Source organism: Lachnellula hyalina (assembly GCF_007821495.1).
Source record: "Lachnellula hyalina strain CBS 185.66 chromosome Unknown contig00173, whole genome shotgun sequence".
Lineage (NCBI taxonomy): Eukaryota > Fungi > Ascomycota > Leotiomycetes > Helotiales > Lachnaceae > Lachnellula > Lachnellula hyalina.
Window position 1 is genome coordinate 1 of NW_022157287.1, and position 22,619 is coordinate 22,619.

The 22,619-nt window shown below is 48.0% G+C and overlaps 5 protein-coding genes across 5 annotated transcripts; 4 read left to right on the plus strand and 1 right to left on the minus strand.

The window, feature by feature from the left end:
- Positions 1–4,454: 4,454 nt before the first annotated feature.
- RIM1 (Single-stranded DNA-binding protein RIM1, mitochondrial) lies at positions 4,455–4,948 on the minus strand (the record flags this gene model as incomplete). The annotated part of the gene is made up of 2 exons (XM_031153206.1): positions 4,455–4,584; positions 4,608–4,948. The coding sequence occupies 2 exons, from the start codon at positions 4,946–4,948 to the stop codon at positions 4,455–4,457; spliced, it is 471 nt and encodes a 156-aa protein (XP_031002345.1).
- Positions 4,949–7,557: 2,609 nt separating this feature from the next.
- On the plus strand, positions 7,558–11,162 carry LHYA1_G008287 (uncharacterized protein; the record flags this gene model as incomplete). Its single annotated transcript, XM_031153207.1, is given in 2 exon segments — positions 7,558–8,004; positions 8,022–11,162. The coding sequence occupies 2 exon segments, from the start codon at positions 7,558–7,560 to the stop codon at positions 11,160–11,162; spliced, it is 3,588 nt and encodes a 1,195-aa protein (XP_031002346.1).
- Positions 11,163–12,255: 1,093 nt separating this feature from the next.
- Positions 12,256–16,391, plus strand: luxQ (Autoinducer 2 sensor kinase/phosphatase; the record flags this gene model as incomplete). The annotated part of the gene is made up of 4 exons (XM_031153208.1): positions 12,256–12,302; positions 12,383–13,875; positions 13,994–15,602; positions 15,689–16,391. The coding sequence occupies 4 exons, from the start codon at positions 12,256–12,258 to the stop codon at positions 16,389–16,391; spliced, it is 3,852 nt and encodes a 1,283-aa protein (XP_031002347.1).
- A 1,960-nt stretch (positions 16,392–18,351) lies between these two features.
- On the plus strand, positions 18,352–20,007 carry ERF4 (Ras modification protein; the record flags this gene model as incomplete). Its single annotated transcript, XM_031153209.1, has 2 exons — positions 18,352–19,851; positions 19,912–20,007. Coding segments are annotated over 2 exons (1,596 nt in total), but the record flags the coding sequence as incomplete, so codon positions are not given.
- A 902-nt stretch (positions 20,008–20,909) lies between these two features.
- MTP3_1 (Metal tolerance protein) lies at positions 20,910–22,292 on the plus strand (the record flags this gene model as incomplete). Its single annotated transcript, XM_031153210.1, has 1 exon — positions 20,910–22,292. The coding sequence occupies one exon, from the start codon at positions 20,910–20,912 to the stop codon at positions 22,290–22,292; it is 1,383 nt and encodes a 460-aa protein (XP_031002350.1).
- Positions 22,293–22,619: the final 327 nt, after the last annotated feature.

Below are 22,619 nucleotides of genomic sequence, written 5' to 3' on the forward strand. Positions count from 1 at the left end.
ATATATATGCCTGGCCTTTCCCTTCAAGCTGTACGATTTGTAACAAGAGTTCTCAAGACGGATTTGATTGGAATTCTGCATGTTCTCGAATAGATGTCTGTGTTTTTTGTCGCGATTCGCATATGCCATGTTCTACCGTGTATTGTTAATTGACTCTTTCTATTTCCAAAGTCTAGTACTGTGATACCGGATGAAGTCTCTGAATCCCGTGCTATATTCCAGCTCAGAAATACTCTTTGTATATCTACTATATCTCCCAGAATTATACTTCTTGCCATTTAGCACAGTCTCATTTCCAACGAAAGTTCCCCATCTTTTGAATCTAAATACCTTGCCATTTAACAGTCCGGCACAATGCCTCAGAGATATTTATTGCAAGCTATTCACATTTAGAACTTAAAATATATTACCATTTATGCTTAAATATGCGACATGCAACAAACAGCTAGCTGGTTGCATTGATGCGCCGAATAAGTTAGGCCCTCTTTAGCAAACATAATCCAGGAGCATAAGTTATACCCAAGTTATTCTTCGATGGCACTAATTTATAAGCGGAGTTTCTTCCTAGCGGTTCTCTAGTTTTCGTTCTCTAGGGCAGTTTACAGCGCATTTTGTAGCGTACATGCCGCGCCTATTTAGCATTCTACCCACCTTTCTTGACTGCGCTATAATTGCTTGGGCAATACGTTGTACTAGTTATAAAAATACAAAGATATAGTAATGAGTACTAACATATTACTTACTACTTCTGCAGCATTGAAAACAGTGTTATCAGGGGCTTTAACAGTTTCTCATAGGGGTCAAAATCTATCTGGCGCTAGTAGTTCGGGTTGTGGGGCGAGGGAAACTCTATTTTAAGGTTGTTCTTTTTTGTATAGATGTTTATGCCTTCTCTATGGTAGAGGAAGCCTGTGGTGCTCTTGTTGTTATAATTCAAGGAGTTCGTTGGTTTAATTGATTTGGAAAAGGGAAGTGACAGCCTGGAATTCTGCACAGCAGCACAGGGCCTTGGGGTGTTTCTTGTATGTCTTGCATGTGCGACGAAGAGCGTAGCGTACTTCTTGTCCATACAAATGATCATTTTATATTTGCCAAAGAGGCCTTAATTAGCTAGAGGTCTGCATTTTAAACACTGCGAAACCAAAATATGCATGCCATTACAACTCGAATATACTCGTCTGCACTTTTCTCTGAACCTGGTGATTGTTTTTCCTCGACAACTTTGATAAGTCATACTCCGCGCCACTTGACGGGCTTAGATCCGACGAAATGCTAGGCTCCAAATAAGAAGTCTCATTTTAAGATTCCTTTGGCCCATTATCTTTCTTGCGGTGCTGCGGGTTGATACTGGGGTAAACAAACAATCATGAATGCAGGGTTCACGGTGAAAGCCTCCACTGTCATCAGACTTGGGGAAAATGCGAGTAGGCTAGGCCACCAAGGACCAGTAACTGGTTCGCCGCTAAAACATCTTCTAAAATTGAACTCTCCGTGGGACTGTCTGAAAGCAGTAAGTTCTGCTAAGTTTCAATTAGTTTTCTTCTTCAGGCTCTCATGATTGGATACCAAGGAATAACTTCTAGTAATTGACTCATGTATTATGATCTTTGAAAGGTTTCTTGTTTTTGGACCCACCCACTTGTGAAAAAATGTATGTATCTGGGCATACTACCCCATCTAGCTAGGTAATGCCGCAAAATAATATGCTTGCCCCCTCTCGCCATGACCATCATGTGTAATTTCTCCATGGGACAAGGAACACCTAGCCTGCGAGCTATCCCCGCAGCTATCCACCAGAGAACTGTGATTTATGATGTACTTGCGGGCAGTTGATATTTGTTGAGGCGGCCATTCTTGAGCCGTGGTTCTTCGGATGTGGAACTACTATTGATGGGGCAGTCGATAAATAAGGTTGGGCTCATGGCTTCTGAGAAGGCAGGGGCTTGTCCCTATACTTTACAAGAAAGCCTCGGCCAGTGTAGGGAGAGGGATGGGGGTGGGCGGGTTTAAAATTGAATGTATTGATATCAAACGCTCAAACTTATACCTTCGTTGGATTCAGCTTCTTTTTCCTTTTTGATTATATAGGTGTTGCTTGCTTGCTTATAACTGAACGCCTTCTCATCACTAAACCTAACTTTGGTTCACTCGCTACTTCCCCTTTTGTTTGAATGGCATGATGACATCTGTTCATTAATGAGAACAGCACGCCCACAATACCGTTCCCTTATGCCGGTAGGCTAGCGCCAGCTTGACCATTCCCTAGGTCGAGTGAACGCTTAAAGCTACCAGCCCTATCACCGCCATAGTCAAGCGCGCACAACCACTCTCTAATCAAAGATCTATCTTTTCGCAGAGGCTTATACCGTGATTCGTCCGTATTGCATGGTTATCACTCTTTCAACGGCACTTATCCTCTCAACGACAACCTAACGTGTAGCTAGTTCAACAGCGCCTTCGATCTACGGCTCTAATTGATCCCAGATCAGACAAGAGGGTATTTTCTCATCTCGTCATATATAAAAATCGAAAAGGCTAACTTACGCATACTTGCGGGTTGAGCTTATAGTTAGTCCATATTGCCGGCTCCACGCCCAATTCGGTTACGGCCCAGGGTTTCATGGAACCTACACCACAGACATATACTTTCCGGCTGTACTAAGTCTCTCGTAGCTGTAGAGTAATGGCAATTGTTATCTGGACTGCGAGTTTTTCTTCCTATATACGAAGAGGTCAAACCCCCACAAAAGCTGATTCTTCTTCCTCCTCACAATATTCAATCTCCATCGTTTCAGACATTCAGTACAGAACCACCGGCAACATACATCTTGTATCTTCTTACCCCATCTATTGTTAGAAGTGAGAGTCTCAAAGTTCAACCCGAACACCTTCCACGATGTCCAACATCAGTCCAAACCCCTTCAGATCGCCATCCCCTGACGCATCGCCGAGCTCATCCATCTCCTTGGGCTCACCCACTTCCTTGAGCTCACCCACCTCCTTTGCCTCCTCAGGCTGGACTTCTGTGAACGATTCAAGCTATAGTTCCACCAACGTTCAAATTCCCACTTTCAGACAAGCGCGAGAGAGCCTCTCGGAGACAAAATGGTCTGACGACGAGGTTGACGTTGCGCATATTTTGGTTAGAATGAAGCATGATATTCCAGCAGTTGGTCACCCAAATCCCCAGCCCGAGAACTCCCAGCATGCCGCTACATCGAGTGTTGCACCAGTTTCACTAAATGTACCCCAGCTCAGCGATGTTCTGAACGGCACTGGAGCCCCTCTACAGCAAACACCAGTCTCTGGCCCAAATCCCGGAAAATCCTCTTCCGTTTCATCGGGAGCCCTATCCAGTTTGGGAGAGGGTGATGGCCAGCCTACAAACGACACTGGAGCCCCCACCAAGCCTCGTACGCCACTCGTCAACCATCGCCCCGAACAATTTGATTCTGCAGGCCGTACCCACAAGTCGTGGAGGAACGACTTCATCCCAGGTCAATTTGCCGCCTTGGGATTACAGCAGGGCGTATACGAAACGGAGCACGTCCCAGGCAAGAAACAACAGCCATCTCTCAACTCCAAGAAGCCATCCGCCGCCTTCTTGTCATACGCCATCCTCGCCAAGGTACCTGGAGGTGTCATGACCAAACGAAACATCTGGAAAACCATGTTGGAGTGGAACACCGGGACGGAATGGAAAGAGCAAACGGCCGCGGCTTCCCTTACCAAGAACCCCGAGACTTTCGCATTCAATAATGATACGACTTGGTACATCCTGAACATCGATGAGCAAAAGCCAAAGTGCGGCAAAGGAAAGCCCAAAGTGGACAAGTCTAGCAGATCTGGCGAACCACCATTGAAGAAGCGAAAGACCCAGGCAGATCACTTAAACTGATGTGCTTGCAATGGTGGGAATAGGATGAGAACATCGCACCTGTTCTTGTCCACTTGCCACATTTTGTTCAGGGGAGACATTGGGACTAATCAGAGGAAGGGGAAAAGGACAAAAAAAAAAAGAGCATGAGGAAAGTTTGATAGATTGACTAGCATGAGAGTTGGATTGAAAGGAATAGGAAGGACAGGTAATTGGAAGGGCAGGTAATTGGGAGGACAGGTGTACTTTGTATTGTTTATTGCATCCAGTAAAAAAGTGTATTGTTTCAAATCTGTTCATCTCCACAGTAAGTGACTCGACCAAAAAAATTGCAATTGCAGTGAGAAGAGATTCATTGTAATTTATTAACACACGTCACACCCTCTACTCCGTTTATCCCTGGTATTTGAAACGAGATTGTACATGAAAAGGAGGAACGCCCGATTATCTCTTGACGACAGATACAAGGAAAGCCTGACGCAGTGTGGTATAGTGGTAAGTCGTTGTGTTGGAGGAGAGGAACATTTACTGTTGCTTCTTAGGGGAGAGAACCTCGAAGCTTTCTGTTATCAAAGAGTTAGTGAAGGAAGGCAGTGCATGTCTCGAGCGAATACCCACTCTGAACAATATTCAACGAGCTTCTTGGCTTGTTGTCTGCATCAGTGTATTGAGACATGGAAGCATCGCCCTCGACGTAAACAAGAGTTCTGTACACATATTTAGTAAGCACCCGTCCTCCTCTAAACAGAACCCTCCCTTCCCCGAGTTCTCACACCCCCCAGAAAATGCATTGACATACCCCTTATCCAAGCTCGATATGAAATCTCTCTGCGGGCCCTCTGGCAAGAAACTCGTAATCCGGAACCAGTTCGTCTTCTGGTTGTCCCGCGGGCCGCTGTTGGTTCCAACGGCGTATCTCAATACCTCCTGTCCCGTGCTCGTTGCTTGCAGCTCGGGAGTATCAGCTAGACGGCCAATGATGGTCATCTTTGCGAACGAGGATCGTGGGGCGGAGGTTGAGAAGGCGCGGGCGCTGCTTGGGAGCACGCGTCGAAGGAGGAAGGAAGACATGCTTGGAGATGGATAATCTAAATTCGGGTTGCTCGTCGTGCTGAAGGGCTTTTCGGAGGGGAGATCTAGGGTCTTGGTACGATGTTTGGGGTTGGGTTTGGGGAATTGTTGATGGAGGCGCAAGTTGCGATGCTTCAAACTTGCTCGAGGTTAGACGCGATTTTCTGCTTAGGGGTTCGGCAGAATATAAACACGTGATCAATCTCGACGAAAACGGAAATTCCGCTCTGCGTACCTTCAGGCGGGATCACAGTGATCACAGACAGATTCAATACCAGGTGAGCGTCTTCCTAGTCATTATTGTTCAGCTTTTAAGGAGTCCTGTGCCATTTCTCACGTGGTGAAAGTGTCCAGTAAATGTTGCACACCGTGATTGCCACAAGCTCGCTGCTCGAGGGGAAGTCGTTGAATCCTGGGGAAACTAGGGTTACGAGATAGGCCTCATACAGTACAGTAGAGACGACAGTCAAGTGCGTGCCGCCTTCTCCGTCAAGTGACATGTCTTCGGAGATAATACGAAGTACATTGAACCGAGACATCCCTACTCCTACATTGTACAGCGCATCGTGCCGATATCAAGTAGCAAGTAGCAGGTTGACCTGGTAAAAGCACCGTCTTTAGTATGGAGGCACTCCGCACTTTTGTGATAGATATACTATGCTGTTCCACTACAGAATGCAGCAATCCGTAGCACTGGCGATTGAGCAGAGCATGATAGGGTGCCGGCACAGAGTCGTTCCTGGTTACTCGGAACCTTTGCGGCTACTTACATTATCTTGGTGTCTCTTGTGCAACCTCTGAGACTTTTCTGGATGAACGCACGAGAAACGTCAATTTGGATCTGTCTTACCTCCATACAATACACTCGGGATCGAGAGTTGGGACCAGCAGTGCGGTGTCAGCTACAGATTGGCTAGAGGACCATTCAACGTGTTCCTTGGACGCGTCTCCCGACGCGCGACGAGGCTCGAGTTGACTGGCTGACCATGCAGCGGGATTCTCAAACTACTTCCGCGTTCTTCAAACTGATCCTGGATGTCGATGTCGTTCTCGGATGTCGTTCTCGGAGAATTGGGCTGAGCTAGCCCCTATTCAGCAAAAGGTTAATTAACCCCTGAATGATTGAAATTGCTCTTACGAAGTAAAATCCCACATTACGGAGTATTCATCGTGCAGTACCGGACTATAGCCCCTCAATCCTACCTCGTCTACTTCTCGAGACTCTACTCGAGTAATTTACCTACTGTATGTTTGGCAAGAAGCCCAGCTGAGTTAAAGATTGAGTGTGTAGGTAATTACAACATACAGTAGCTTCAAACAGCACAAACGTGATGGAAGACAAGGGTACAGGTAGAAAGAAGTAAAAATAAAGTCTATAAGATTACTCCGTACGGCTTTTGACTTTCCCATACAGTAGCTACCACCCCTGACTACCTAGGTACCTATGCTATGGTCCTATGCAGAACTAGATCAGCCCACCACATCAGCGCTAGCCGAAGTCATAATTTCGCTTCTCCAACCTCACTTCTCCTTATGGCCATCTCTTCCTCCACCACGCTGCACAGAATCGATACGCATCGCCGGCGTCAGGGGAACACAGCAACCGCGGGACAAAGGATTTTTACATGGTGCCTCGCTCGGGTCTCAACGTCATGGCCTTTCTTTTTCCGGCCATCCCGTACCTAGACTGGTGACTGGTGGCTTTGACTCTGTTCCATCTCAGCTATACGTCGCAAGCACCCTGCAACACGTTGTTGTCGCAATTCCCATATCCAATTACGAGTTAGTGCCGAGGCCTAATGGAATCCAAGTGGTCGTAGTCTTTCTCGTCTTGCAGCCGCTAGATGACCGAGTCCTATGGTATGGGGAGCTGCGAACACATGGCAGACAGGCGGCAGTTGCAGGCAGGTAAATGGACAGCTGGGGATCAAGGACTGGCCCTATTCATAAAGTTTACTTTACATGTTTGTATGTACCTCCGTATGTACTCGGGAATTTCTACCGAGATCAACGCCGTGATGTCACTTTGGCTGGTTGAGAAGTTGAGAGACGGTGCTCTGCTTGCGCGGGCACCTGACGGGGTGTCCCGCATAGGGACATGGTAATCTCACCTTGACGCCTCGCACTACAAATTCGGACCTTGCCATGTAGCTATGCAAGTCCCAAGCCTTCTTTTCTGCTCTGCCCCTCGAGCTTTGACTCACTTTAATTTTATCCCGCTTCAATCTCGTCTCTCATTCGCCAGCGTTTTACCAGTTTTGAGGGTTTGCGTTCAAAATCTACTTCCGAAGTATTCACAATCTCATCCTTGTAGCCCTAATTGCCGATCAGATCCGGCCTAGTCGTACCCTGGCCTCCTACCCTTTCACCCACCCACTCACTCCATCCATCCTCCTAAGATCCCTCGGCCGCAAAGAATTATCTCAACCTCATTCTTCATTGCCTATCTATTTTGTCCACCAGCAAAGCCAGCAGGATCTGCGCCAATGCTACCGACCCTCATTAGCTATTGAAAGCTTCGACTTACACACTTTCGTTTTGTGAGAGCCTTGCCCTCATCGTCATATCGTACTTCCCACACTTGTGGAGAACCATTCACAGTTCCCACCATGGTCCATGCTGTAAGGTCAAAGATCTTAGCAATACTACTACTCTGCTTCTGCATCAATATCGTTGTCGCGGATCGATGGGGAGTTCATATTCACAGGCGTGATGGGCCTACAACTCCATCAATAACCTCTACGGAGACCTCACTATCACCTTCGAGTACGAGTACGTCATCGCAGACCGGAGGAGATTCTTCAGGGGATAGTGAAGGACAATCTAAAACCGACAAGACAAGCGACGAGACTTCCTCTGACCAGCCAAAGTCGACTACAACTAGTGTTACTACCACCGATGCCAGTTCCTCGTCCGACTCAACCGCAAGCGCAAGCGCAAGTTCAACTACCAATGCATCTGCTGTGACATCTAATTTAGTTGGAGCAGCTCCCACAGCTACAATCAACAATAGTTCTATATTCAATTGTATGCAAAATTACGATTTCAATCTATATGTGAATGCTAATATTAGGTAGCTACCGCCACGCCTGAGAAACTACCACTCGCACCACAACTCACACCAGGTTTTGGAGTCGCTGGAGCCATATTGCTGATTAGCGGGGCAGTATATACTGTTATCGGGATCAAGAACAAAATGCTCCATGTGTTCCTGTCGGCAGGCTACCTCGCAAGCTTAGCAGTTTCGGTTCTCATTCTCTATGTCATGAACTTGCCTGTTAGCAATGCTGTTCAAGGAGCATACGTTGTCGCTGCCGTCATGACCGGCCTCGTTATCGGCGGAGGAGCAATTGTATTCTCTGAGATGACTGAAGGTTTAGGCTCTCTGCTGGGCGGCTTCTGCTTCAGCATGTGGTTGCTTGTCCTGAAACCCGGTGGACTTTTGACTAGTACTAGTGGGAAGTCTATTTTCATTGCGGTGTTTACTGTTGTCAGTTTTGCAACATCCTTCCACCGTTACACGAGGCCATACAGTTTGATGGCATTGATTTCCTTTGGTGGTGCAACTGTAGTAGTCATTGGAATTGACTGTTTCAGTCGAGCCGGTTTGAAGGAGTTCTGGGCGTATATTTGGGATTTGAACAATAACTTGTTTCCGGTTGGGGCAACCACATATCCTTTGACAAGGGGTATCAAAGTGGAAATTGCTGCAATAATCGTCATTTTCCTTGCCGGTATCGTATCTCAGATGAAGCTCTGGAAGGTTATCAAAGAACGCCGGGAGGAACGAGCAGTCAAAAGACTCGCAGACGAGCGGACGATGGCGAAGGAGGAAGAAAATGCCGGGCGAAGAATTGAAGATCTTAATGCGGAAGAAAGGCACCAGTGGGAAGCTGTTCACGGGGACAAGGACCATATTATCAAGGACATTAACCTGTCACAAAGAGACTCTGGTGTCGGCGACATGGATAGCCAGAATAAAGGGGCTATGAGTGTTGTGACATCGATAAGACGATCTGCAGACGATCAAATTGAAATGTCGGAGATGGTGACACCTACAACAGCAAATGGAGCTGGACTTGTCATGTCGAGGAGCGGTCAGGATGGTGGTGCTGTCACTGTGCGTGTTGCTAGGGATCTTGAACCCGAACCAGAGCTTGACGAGAATGGAAATCCAGTTGAACCGGTGCAGACACGCAGAAGTCACGCCTCGGCACGAAGTTCTCTTCAGTTGGATTCCGAAGAGGAAAATGTATGGGTCGTAGGTGCAGATGGAGAAGCGCGATTTGAGAGACGACCCTCCCGACGACATTCTCCCAAGCGAAATTCGAACCCGCCCATCTCGACGAGAGCATCGGGGGCGCCAGAGGTTGTTCCACTCCCATTCAAAGTACCGGAGGGCGATGTAGAGGATGATCGATCATCTGTAGCAACTTTTGCTGATGACGAGCAAGCTGGGCATCAAGATCAAAAACGACAATCGAAACGCCTTTCAACAGGCTCGGCGATATTGCATCGATTTTCCAAGAGATCGCAGAGAAATTCATCGAGACTTTCTAACCGAGTTTCCATTGGAGAAGCGTCTAGCACGGAGGATCTGGTTATACCTCGTGGCATTGAAGACGACCGTGCAAGCTCCATTGCTGCTACTGTGGACGGACTGAGTGATGATGAGGGAATGAGAAGTATACGTTCGTCTATAGACCTAGCGCCAGATACATCAGAAGCCCGATCGCCAAATCTTGACAATCTACCTATGTCTGTGTTATCTCCCCCGTCGAATCCTGATGGTGCTATTTCAGCAGCCGCTTCAGTTCTTCAGGATACGGAGGGTAATTCGAAGCGAGCTATACTCGCAGAATCAATCGAAAAGGAGGGAGAAAAGGCTGGACCCGAAGGTCAACACGAGGAAAATGTCACTGGTCAGTCTCTGACTAGGAGTACAGACCCGAAGCCTGAGTCGAAGGCAGCGTCCACAATTGAAACTCCCGAGCCTAGCCTGGCCGAGAAACCAAAGACAGCCACTTCGGTTGTTTCTGCTGCTGAGTCGAAGTCCGCAGCCATCACCAAAGAAACACTGCCGCCTCAAATGTCCAGAGTAGTAATGTCATACCGGACTAACGAATGGGCAAAACATCTCGGGAATGCCGATGTACCGGAGGTGGAGGAGTTGAAGATAGAGAAATCGCCTTCCGAGGACAAAATCACCGAAGTCGCAGCACCTGTGATGGTAGCAGAACTCCAACAAACTCCCGAGAACGCTTTGCCTCCACCAGCATCAAGGATAACTTCGACAATGTCAAATCACAATGCCCCACCTCTGATCAGATCGAGTTCGGCACAGTCAAAGGCATATCCTGCCCCGTATCAATCAAGACCAGAGACGGCGAATGGCTTTGTTGGTCAGGACAGTGCTATCCAACGGAGCATGTCACAGCAATCAAAGCATAGTCAAACTTCACAAACAAATCTCAATCGGTTCCGAACTTCTTCGAGTCCAGCGATTCCACAAGCTATTGTGGAATCCCCGATAGAAGAGAACTTTCCTTCACAAAGTGTCCCTGGAATGAACCAGGTTCCTATTAATGCTGTTCCGTTTGGAAGCTCTGATACTCTAATCGGAAAACGAGATACAATGATGCGAAATAAGTCGTACTCGTTTCACAACTCGCAAACTGCACTCGCCTCGACCCCTGAACTACCAACGGCGCACGACAGCATGCCGCAATCAAGGGCCGGTAGCGAATCGGGTTCACTCAACAACTCCCAAAATACTAGCATTCCGATACTTCCGGAAGACGACGATAACATGTCTCTTTCAGCACGCCGGAACCTAATCCGCCAATCCTCTCTGCAACAGCTGTCTTCACCTGTGGCACCACTCCAACAGCCTTCGATGCCCTACGACTCTCATCAGCCTCGCCGACAATCATCAGTACCTTCACACATGGCACGAGAACAGCAACTCGCGTCATGGCGAGCTAGCGTTCAGCATGATCTACACAGCGCCGTGGTGCCCAAGATGTCGGTTGAGAGACAGCGGAGCGCGTTGTGGCAGGAACGGCAAGCCGAGGAGCAGAGGAAGGCGATGGATGCGAGGATGAAGGGCGAGAGGAATAACGCCTTCGATGAGCGGATGAGGAGGGGTGATATGCTTTCTGCGCATCGCGATGCGCTGCGCAAGATGCAAGCGGGTGCTAATAAGCATGCTTGAGAAAGAAGGAAGGAAGGGAGAAAAAAAACGCGTGCTCTTCGCATATTTACTTTATCGTCTAATAGTTAATTAACAGGATATGGGCGGCATAGATGGCAGGAAAAGGGAAAGGGAAAAGGGGAAAAGGAGGATCAGCTACACACGAGGTAAACTTGGGGCTATACACCGGTTGGGGAAGGTTCAAAGATGGTTTCAGCTGCGAGGCTCGAGAATTGGGTACGGTCCATGTATAAAACATGATGTACGTACGGCTTTATGAAGGCGAGAAGTAGCTGGATGGATATCTTGTCGGCGGTCTACATACAAACGTGGAGGGGCAGTCGTTATATAGGTAGTTAGCGCCTTTTGTGTATGTCATCCTTGCAACTTCCATTTCGAGGACAAGAACTCCTTTGATGCATAATACGGTAGCAGCGCAGTGGACATTGAAAGTATGTTGACAATTGGATATATTCAGCCCTCGAGATTCCGAGACTGTTGAAGCCTTTTAGTTGCCAAAGCATAGGTAGGTAAGGGAACCCTATTCTGATCACATGATCTTTAAATTCAGGGTTCAGGGGTGGGAGGTAGCTAGCGTACAAAAAGCCGGTTTCTTCTGCTGTGAACCTCAGCCCAGCCCAGCTTCGCATGCTTATGTGCGTGCATGCAAGCAGTCCACGAAGGCTTCATTTCTTCCCGAATGAGAAAGCCATCCATGATTGATTGCATTGTTACCAAGTACCCGACAATGTTTTGTACAAGTTAAGTTTCGCGGCTTTCGGGCCCGCTTCTAGCCCATGTCCGTCTGCTCAACGGAACGGCGTTAATAATCTACTTGCATGGGGTTACTGTAACCTTATACTGAGTGCTTACTACCTACCTACTGTACCTACCGGTACCGGTGGCACCGACCCTTCAATTGCGGTGATCTTGAAGTCTCCTCTCTCGTATTTTACATCCATCTCCACTCTTGATCAGCTTCTTGCGCAGAGTCAGTTACAACAGTCGATCAGACTTCGACCAGACTTCAGTCAGTCAGTCAATTAGCCAGTGCTTTGAATGTATTCCCCATTTTGCTGTCCTTGCCCGCCTTGTGCAAAGTGATCAATTAATTATGCCCAAACAAGCGACCATAACTGCACGCGAGCGGGAGCTTTACAGGTCAGTTCACCACCTCGAGCCGTTGCGTTGTGTTGTTCAGCGATCCGCCACCTTGCTAACAACTTCCACGCTACTCACAGGTATTTCCAGCCCGAAGAAACAAACAGCGCTTCAGATGAAAAGAAAGCCGCCACCGATCCATGCTTGACGGCCTTTGCTCAACTCGGAGCCCTGCGGTTGAACACAAAGAGAGGAATAATCTCTCTCACCACCGGTACCATCGAATTCATAATCGCAGAGTCGGGCCAGGCGCTTTCGCTGCAGCGGGAAGATGATGCGGATGATAGACTATGGCATGGAGTGGGAGCTTTCAAGTGCCCTAGCAATACGCACACAACAGTTGGATCCGAAAACGTAAATCATTTCTGCCGTACCGGGGATCAGTACCTGGTTGTCAACGACACCACGAAAGACGATCGATACAACAACAAATGCATTGTTACGCAGAAACCTTATATAAGGTTCATGGCTGCTGTTCCTCTTATAACCCGGCCTGATTCGGACCATCCTTCGATGATAATAGGGAACTATATTGCTGTAGATGATAAACCGCGAGAGGCGGGGCTGACGGAGTCGGAAATTCAGTTCATGACCGACATGGCGGTGACCGTGATGGATTACCTTGAAGCCGGGCTTATTAAACGGAGGCAATTTCGTGCAGAGAGGATGATCAAGGCGATGAGCTTGTTTATTGAGGGCAAGTCCACTTTGAGGGACTGGTGGCTGGACTATGGCCATAGGTTTCAAGATTCCATTGTCCACCAAAAACGAGCCAAGACTGTTGTTGACCTCAAGCACCTGGCTGACGCCGAATTTGGAGTCCAGGAACCACCTGTGAATTTGTCCAAAGGTTTACATTACTGGCCAGGTCATGATGATATCCCGTCACAGACGCCCTCTTCCTCTGCTCCTTCTAGGGCCGACCATGATTTTGGAGATGGGAGGCCAATGCTACCAAGAGAAGAGAGCCATACGACTGCCTCTGATACTAATGGTCATACAACCTTGGTTTCTAAATCCTGGAAGGATCGGGATAGCTCGGTGACCACTTTTGATACCTTGACAGGACCGGCTACGGAGCACACCGAAAACCGACATTCAGTTTCTTTTGATCTGCCACCTCACCAGGTGTCGAATGATGTTTCTAAGGAGCTACAAGACGCTTTACTATCAACTGATTTAAAGCGGGTCTTCTCTCGAGCGAGTAATTTAATACGGGAAGCCATTGGAGTCGAAGGAGTCGTCTTTTTTGATGCTAGCGTGGGATCTTTCGGGGGAAGTGCCGATAAGAATGTGATGGAAGAGAAGGCACCAGGCGCCTTCCAAACCGACAAATTGCATACAAGTAGCGAAGATGAGTCTGGGCGCAAACAATCTGTCGATCTTGACATAAGTGCAGCATCAGCATCCGATTCTGCCCAGCACACTGAAGCGACCGAAAAGTACTGCAGTGTTTTGGGCTTTAGCAGTCGATACCGCTCGAGCCTTCTCGGACACCAAATTCCTGAGGGAAAGGTGCAGCTCCCTGAAAGCATGCTAAGGAGACTACTGAAGAGATATCCACACGGCAAGAGTAAGTCCAACCTGATTCTCATTCCAGCAGAGTCGGGGCAAATCAAAGCCTCTAGAAGCTACCTGCTAGGAACTCTTCTGCATTTGGAATATATATTAATTGGTTGACACTATTCTAGTCTTTAATTTCGATGGAGACGGCGTATATTCCTCTGGTGACTCGGATCAACAATCCGGTAGGGACTCTGAGCCAAATTCTACTCTGCATCCTTCATCCCAAGACACCAAAGCCCGTCGAAACCGACTATCCAAAGAGGCTGAAGCAAAGGCCATATTGAAAGTTCTCCCCAACGCACGCAGTGTCTTTTGGTTCCCGCTTTGGGACAATAGTAGAGAGCGTTGGTTTGCTGGAACTTTGGTATCTTCAACCTCTCCCACCAGATCCTTATGCCCCTATGAAGACTTGACCTACCTCGCTGCGTTTGGCAATAGCGCAATGGCAGAGGTAGCTCGCCTGTCAGCACAAGTCCTAGACAAGATGAAGTCCGATTTTATATCAAGCATTTCTCACGAACTGCGGTCCCCGCTTCATGGTGTTTTGGCCAGTGTGGAATTTCTACAGGAGACTTCCATGACTGAAGATCAAGAGGATATGGTCAACAACATTCATGCTTCTGGGAAGGTGCTTTTAGATACAATCAACCACGTTCTTGACTTCTCCAAGGTCAATAGGAAAGCGAAGAACAAAAGCAGAATAACCAAATTCGCTGGCAAGCGGAGAAAGAAGCAATTCAAGGAGCATGCAATTGATGATGATGCTGAGGATACCGCAGATATGTGTGTGTTATCTGAAGAAGTTATTGAAAGCATCCATGCCGGCCACAGCATCAGCAGGTCTGTGCTTGCCCCGTCATCAAAACATAAGCGTAATTTCTCAATCAATTCGAACAACTTGCCTCTCACAATCATTACGGACATCGCATGGCATCCAAATTGGACATTTGAAATGGATCCTGGTGCCTGGAGCAGGATATTGATGAATCTTTTCAGCAATGCCATGAAATATACCAAATCTGGATTCATAAAAGTCTCACTGGAAGTAGAAAAGGAACCGCTTTCTCGGGGTAAGAGAGCACGACCTATATTAACATTGAAAGTCAAGGATTCTGGGAAGGGGATCAGCAAAGAGTTCCTCAAGCACAGACTTTACAAGCCATTTACGCAAGAGGATTCTCTTGCTACTGGAGCAGGCCTTGGTCTCAGTATTGTACGCCATATCATCCAGGATTTAGGTGGTTCCATAGACTTTGTGAGTGAGCAAGGCTCGGGGACTGAGGCTACAGTTCGAATACCCCTGACGGAAATGAGCACGCCTACCAAGTCTGACGGTCCGAATTATGTTGCGGAAGCGAGAGTGGCAACAAAAGGACTTAGGTATTCCTTGGAAAGTTTCGACAAGTATCCTGATATCGCGGAGGAGCCAACCGGGATACTGTCTGCTGAAGTTGAGGGTGCCATGCTCCTCAAATCATCTGTCCAAACCTTGATGAGTGAATGGTTTGATATGGAACTCAGCACCACTGCCGCAGCGGAAACCAGTCCTGATGTGGTCGTGATCATGGAATCTGGAATGGGAGAAAGATCCGTGAAAGATATCTTGCAATCTTACACCTGCGATAGACCAACGAAGTCCGGCAAATCAGTTGCAATCGTCCTTTGTAGTACTTACCACCCAGGTCCAAAGATGCATTCGTGTGGGGCTTTCCAAATATTCTATCATCAGCAACCGTGAGTTCTTTCCCTCCCCTGATAAGCTTGCACAATGCTGATGATCCCAGATATGGTCCACATAAAGTTGCAAAGTCTCTACACAGTGCATTTGTTCAGCATACTGGCCCCATCCCAGAATCGGAGCTTGATGGTCACAAAGTCAGCCCACCTACAGCCGGGACATCATATTTCCCTCCAACTCATACTGCGATTTTAACGCCTCACCCTACCGAAACCCCCATTAACGGCTCAGCACCCGCGAAAGAACTCGAATCTCAATCAATCCCCGATGCCTCCACAAAACCCCTTGATTCGGGAAAAGAGAACATCCCGCCCACAACCGCCGTCCCCGTCGTCATCCAGCCCAAAGACCTCCGCGTCCTCCTGGTGGAAGACAACGAGATAAACCTTAAGCTCCTCATAGCAACGATGCGCAAACTGGGCATAACGCACAGCACAGCGACCAACGGCCTCGAAGCACTCAACACGTACAAAAACAGTCGTGGCGCGTTCGACGTCATCTTTATGGACATCTCCATGCCCATCATGTCGGGCATCGACTCTACCAGACACATCCGACGCTTTGAACGCGATGAGGGGCTGGAGCCAACGCGGTTAATCGCGTTGACGGGCGCGGCGAATCCGAATACGAGGCAGGAAGCGTTTAGTAGTGGGGTGGATCTGTTTTTGACGAAACCGGTGCCGATGAGGGAGTTGAGGGGTATGTTGGAGGATCTTAGGAGGGAGGCTACGAGGATTTTGGAGGAGACGGATGTTTTGAATGGGGAAGTGGAGGGGGTGAAATGAGTTTGGTAGAGCTGGCTGGCTTGCAATATCTAGCTCGTAAGAAAGAAAGAGGGGGCTGGAGAAAACGAAATCGGATTTGGAAAGACTTTCTTTGGTCTGGTCGGGTCAGGGGAGTTCACAGAAGTATACTATACATACGGCAGGTTTCACGACACGATGGGTAGGACGGATAGGCGCAGTGTCGGGAAAAGAAAGGGATGGATGGAGATGGATAGGTGTGAATGAATGCATGATTGAATGAATGGAAGAATTAATAATGCTAAGTTGAGGTAGGGGGGGAAATAGGGAGAGTGCTTTAATATTAGTTACCTACATACTATATATATATGACTTTTATGTAGTACAGTAGTATATGGAGTTGTATGAAGATGATGAAGGGATCCGGTAGGTATTAAGAAATGGGGAAAAGAGGGGAGGGACAATTCATGATTTCATTAAGGAGAGGTAAAGTAGGTACTTTTAGGAAGAAATGCGCTGCATGTTTAAAATGAGACGGTGCAGTAAGTACATGGCGCTAAAGCGGCCGTTGAAAAAGTGGCTGGCTGGGCTGGGCTAGTTGACTGCACTGCCATTAAGCTCTTTTTCCCCCTCTTTCTTATCAAAAAAAAAGGGGGAAATTGAATGAATGAAGGAGGGAAAGAAGGTTGGAGGTAGGGAAGGAATTGAGTAAAACTGGGTATATTTTCAAGGACTGGGTTTAAGTAAAGAAAGAAATACTATAGATATCTTGCTTCTACTGTACTGCATTTCTGTTCTGGGTTGGAGTTGAAGCTCTGGATGAAACAGGGGTGCAGATACTCGGTACGATATAGAAGTAAAAATAAATTAAAACCCAAATTACGCCGTACATATATAGTACTGTAGCTCATCACACACACGGCCAACGTCAAATAAGGATGACAAGGCTGACTGACTGATACTGGATCAATATAATTAATATAATACGGTACTTGCAAGTTGCAACTGGGATCAGGGCAAGTGGAATCCCGGTAGAACGGAACGGATACGCATTCGCATGGTCGTGTTTAGTTCTGGAACTATTGAACTCTGATGGGGATTCGAAATGGGGATTCATGCTCCTATAGTAGACATTTCAGCCGCATGAAGTTACGAGGATCATGTCATGAGAATAATCACCGTATGCTATACAGTAAATGCTTCAACGAATAATCACCGTATGCTACACCGTACACGCTTCCACAACAAGAAAGGCCAAGGCGACACGGGGTAATAATGTGATACTGTAGGATGTAGGAGACACGACACGGCAAGTTTGAAGTAGCGATGTATGGTTTGAGTCTGGCTTGGAAGCTTGAGCGGTCGTCCCTGTTGTGCCTGTGTCCGCGTGTTCAAAGCAGTAGAAGGCGGGGGAAAAAGACAAATAACACGCGAAGATGCTTTAATTGACGCGACGAACGGGGATGAGTGAGGGGCACAGGACAGGTTAAGGTACGGGATAGGATACGGTAGAGTAAAGTAGCCATGGCAGGGGCAAAAAAGAAAAGACGGGATGGGATCTTCGGATTATTGATGAGTGTGCGTGCTGGTCCGGCTTGATTTAAACAGACTGGTCTCCCTCCCTCGCAGGCTTGTGAGAGAAAGTGATGCACACATGGAAGCAAGAAAAGAGACCTACGAGCACGAGATATGAATATGGTATGGGATATGGTTATGGAATCATGAGTAACTCCAAGAAATCACAGTCTCAGTCACAGTCACAGTCACAATCACTCTCACTCTTACTCTCGACCAATCCCTATCCCTATCCCTATTCAGCAGATTCTTCCGTCGCTAAACTGTCCTCGCCGTTGTTCCTGCAGCAGCCCTTTCCCTTTCCCTTTCCCTTTCATCTGGCTCTTTCCTCTTCCAGCGCTTGCCCCTATCTTAACCGCTTTGGTCCCGAACCGCTGCACTCACAACCGAACCCGAACGACTCGAAGATTCGCAACATCATAAAGCTTCAACACCACTCCCATCTGCTGCCACCAGTACGACGGCGACACCCACGACGACGAGACCCGAAGTCGTACCAGTGGCGTCGCAAGCTGATGCATCTGAGAAAATCCGGGAAACCTCCATAACGCATCCGCCGTATCCTCAGTCCGAGTCCCGTCCTTCCAATATCGATGCCGCCGGCTCATCGACAGCAAACCCCAGAATTCCGTCGCCGACCTTTCAACCCCCTTATCCATCCGCAACATCACCAATACCCGTCACAGAAGGAAAACCACACCTTACAGTGACGAGCCCTAGTCGCTGGAGTTTGCGCAACGCTTTTATCGGTGGCGGGAACCCCGAATTCAATTCTCCCTTCCGAAGTCGTTCTGGCACCGGCGGTAGTAGCCTTGGATCGAGACCACGGCACCCAAATACGACACGGGGATTGTGGAACCCAACAAACTCGACTCCAAGAGTGCCGACGAGGAAGAGGAATCGTTCGCAGGTCGAAGACGTTCATGTTATTGCTATACCATTATCGCATCCCGACATCAGTTCTCCGCGTCAAGGATCTACTGCCGGAGGATCATATCCTCTCTTGACACTACCTGAGAAGCGGCAGAGTCTACATTTAGGGTCGGCGAGGGCAAGTCTACAGGTTGAGAGAAGTGGAAGCTCACACGATTCGAATAGAATCTCGTTACCGAGAAGCGTCAGCATCGATATACAGCGAAGAAAAAGTGGTGAATCTACGCTTCCGACTAAACTCGACAAAGGCAAGGGACGAGCAATTGAGCACGAGGAGGAAGTTGAGCAAAGACCGCTCACAGGATTTAAGAAAAGAGGCCAAAGCATTTCTCATCCACAAGCACAAACATCCGGCCTTACATTCGATCAAGGGAATTCAGTCATGTCTACCGATCTCGAACGCGGGCTCCACAGTCCCTATAATGCCCAAGGCACTTCACGTCTACCACACAATGCCTCGAATCCTTCTTTTGATGCTGGCATAGGGCCTGCATTGTCAGACAGCACATCCATAATCGGCTCTGACGGTCCTGGGGTTGGCATAGATGAATGGGGTCCTCAACATCCGTGTTTCCCACACATGAATTCTCACGTCCCACTTTCGTCACCTCTCTACCAAAGTACGCGGATACTACGCATACGACGAAATTGGATGTTAGCAGGCGATTTAGCACCTACATTCTCGAATTTGTACCCCGAGGTATTAGACCCGGCTGGGGTATCGGAGCAAGAATTCCGAACAATCATAGAAAAAGTCAACAACGAACTAATACGAGCCTTCAATCCCTGGGGAGTACGAAACATGTTCGATAACGTAATGGGGGTATTGACTGGATGGATATGGGATGACCTTGGATTCTCAGCCGTGAAATCAAGGTTACAGAATGTGGAGAAGTATCTGGAGGAATGGAACAAACAGATGCAAGGGAAGAACAAAGAGGGACCGGATAGTGCGCCGAGAATTGTGCCGTTGAGGAGGACTGGGTACATGAATGTGAGTTATATATGCCCTTTGAAACTTGAGACGAGAATAGCTGCTAATGGAAATTTGCAGCTCGATTTTCAAATTCCTGACCCCGACTTCCAAGACGCGTCGGTGATGGCGGCAAGTGACAGAATGGGGACAGGGCACTCTGGAGCCACGCAATAACTTAATTTCCAACAGCATCTATTTGTATATTTTGTAATAAATGATGGGAAGGGAGGAGATTTTTGGACGTTATACCCCACACCTCGACGGAGGAGGTTTCTTTGTTCAGGCGTTTTTTGGGGGTGAGAGAAAACGTCTCTTGCAGCATAGCATAGCGTAGCATAGCGAGTCTCTTCTTATGAGCAGGTACTACATGCCTACTGTACAAAACATATAATACTTGTTAGACTGGTTATCTTAGCATTCAGCTGATGTCGCATAAATTCGGAAGTCTTCTTTCTGTGTTTCACATTCCATTGTACAAGATCTGCCAAGATGTAATAGATCACGATCATTTCTTGGTATTCCAATTAAAAGAGAGTACTACAAAGATCCATGTGAATCCTTCTCCTGAGATTGGTGAGTCGAAATACCAAGGTAATCGGGATCCTGTGAAGTGTGTCGGGAGGATCCGGGAGGCGCCGTACCTTGTTGCCTTTCCACTCCCATACAGTACCAAGGGTTTCAATAATGATACATGACGCTTCTAATTTTTTGTACAACTTCATCTCACATCTCCATCACTCACATGTTTTGTCCTGAAAAGTCACGATGGAGCCCATAAAAAAAGGGTATGGTTTCGACGGCCGTCGTTATTCAGGGCTATGGGCAATGCCAAGGATTTGCCACCGCTGAGCTGAGCCTCATGCCAATCAAGTTCACCGATATTCAGCAGCTCATAAGGCAGGTTTGACTGACTATTTTTTGGGCGATTGTCAACAATCGGTGCTTCTTCCCTTCCTCTTGTATTTCAGTCTTCTTTCTACAGTATCTGCGCAAGTAACCGCAGGACCATCTTCTCTCTGTTCTACGCACGAAATCCCTTTGTCTCCGACTGTTATCTATTCAATACGCTCGACACCATGGCTTTCAACCCGGAACTTTCGAATACCATCACAATGCATCCTCATCCTTTCCACCCAAATCCCATTCGCTCCGAGCATTCACAGTCACGGTCGGAGAATCACACGCCACTTCAAGCAAACACCTCGACAAAGCCTGGCGCCACGACAGCCTTCGAGCCCGTGGCCCCGCAAGATGAAGCCCACGACCCAGTATCCAGACATACATCTCACGGAATGCAAGATCTCGAAGACCAGCGCCCTCCCCAATACACCCGTGAAAATGACCCCTACCAGCTGTCCTCGGCCTTGAAGAACGAGAATCAGCTCCGCGACATCGCAGCCAACTCGTCGCGCAAGAGAGATGGATGCGGCCCCATCAAATTCAACAAAGATGCCTACCAGGCACGCAAGGTCCAGAAGTTCTACGAGACGCAGAACGAGAACATACAACGTATGCTTAAGCCCGTCGAAGACCACCTTGCAGAAGCAAAGCAAGAAGCAGGCGACGACCATCTACAATTCCAAATCGCAGTCTACGCCTCATTCGCCGCGAACATTGCACTCGCAGGCCTGCAGCTATACGGTGCTATCTCCTCTGGCTCACTCTCCCTCTTCACGACCATGGCTGATGCTGTCTTTGACCCTTTGTCCAACGTTACCCTTATTGTCACAAACCGCGCTGTCAAAAGAGTAGATCCAAACCGTTTCCCGTCTGGAAAAGCACGGCTGGAGACGGTGGGCAATATCGCCTTCTGCTTTATCATGACAGCTGTATCCTTCATCCTCATAGCATTTTCGATCCGCGAGCTCGTTGAAGGAAATCAAGGCGTGCTCAAATTCCATCTCCCGTCCGTCATTGCCGTCGCTGTTGCGTTTGCCACTAAATTCGCGCTCTGGCTTTATTGCTGGGCGTTGAAAGACAAGTATTCGCAGATCAATATCTTGTGGCAGGATCACAGGAACGATTTGTTCATCAATGGGTTCGGTATATTGACGTCCGTGGGAGGTTCAAAATTGGCATGGTGGATTGATCCTATGGGAGCTATTATACTCTCATGCGTCATTTCTTGTATCTGGCTGCAAACCGCGTTCTCGGAGTTCTTGCTCCTCGTCGGTGTCACTGCATCTGTGGATACGCAACAACTCATCACATACGTCTGCCTCACCCATTCGCCCGACATCGAAGGTATCGATACCGTTCGAGTCTATCACAGTGGACCGAGACTCATTGCTGAAGTTGATGTGGTGATGAATGCCAACAGGAGTCTGAGAGAGACACATGATGTCGCTGAGGAGTTGCAGATTAAGCTGGAGAGTCTTCCGGATGTGGAGAGGGCGTATGTGCATGTCGATTACGAGACGACGCATAAGCCAGAGCATGCTTATAAGAAGGATCTCTGAGATCGTTCCGAGACACTTCCCACCAGTTCCTTAAATCCCGAAGGTTGGCTCCGGTAGCCGTGGATCGGACGTGGCGTGTGAAGGCTCGATTAGATGAATAGATCTCTACTTTGGATGATATCGGCGTTTAGGCACACACAGGCTCTTTCCACCGTGAACTTGTCTGATTTGATATAATTTGTACATAGCTATTGCTCTACGAAAATATACGACATACATAGCCAGGCTAGAGATGGACCCAGTTCGATTATCTGCATCTAGACCTTTGGGTCTTTGACAGCCATGCTGGATTGTGGTTGTGGTTGTGGCTGTGGTTATACTGTTGCG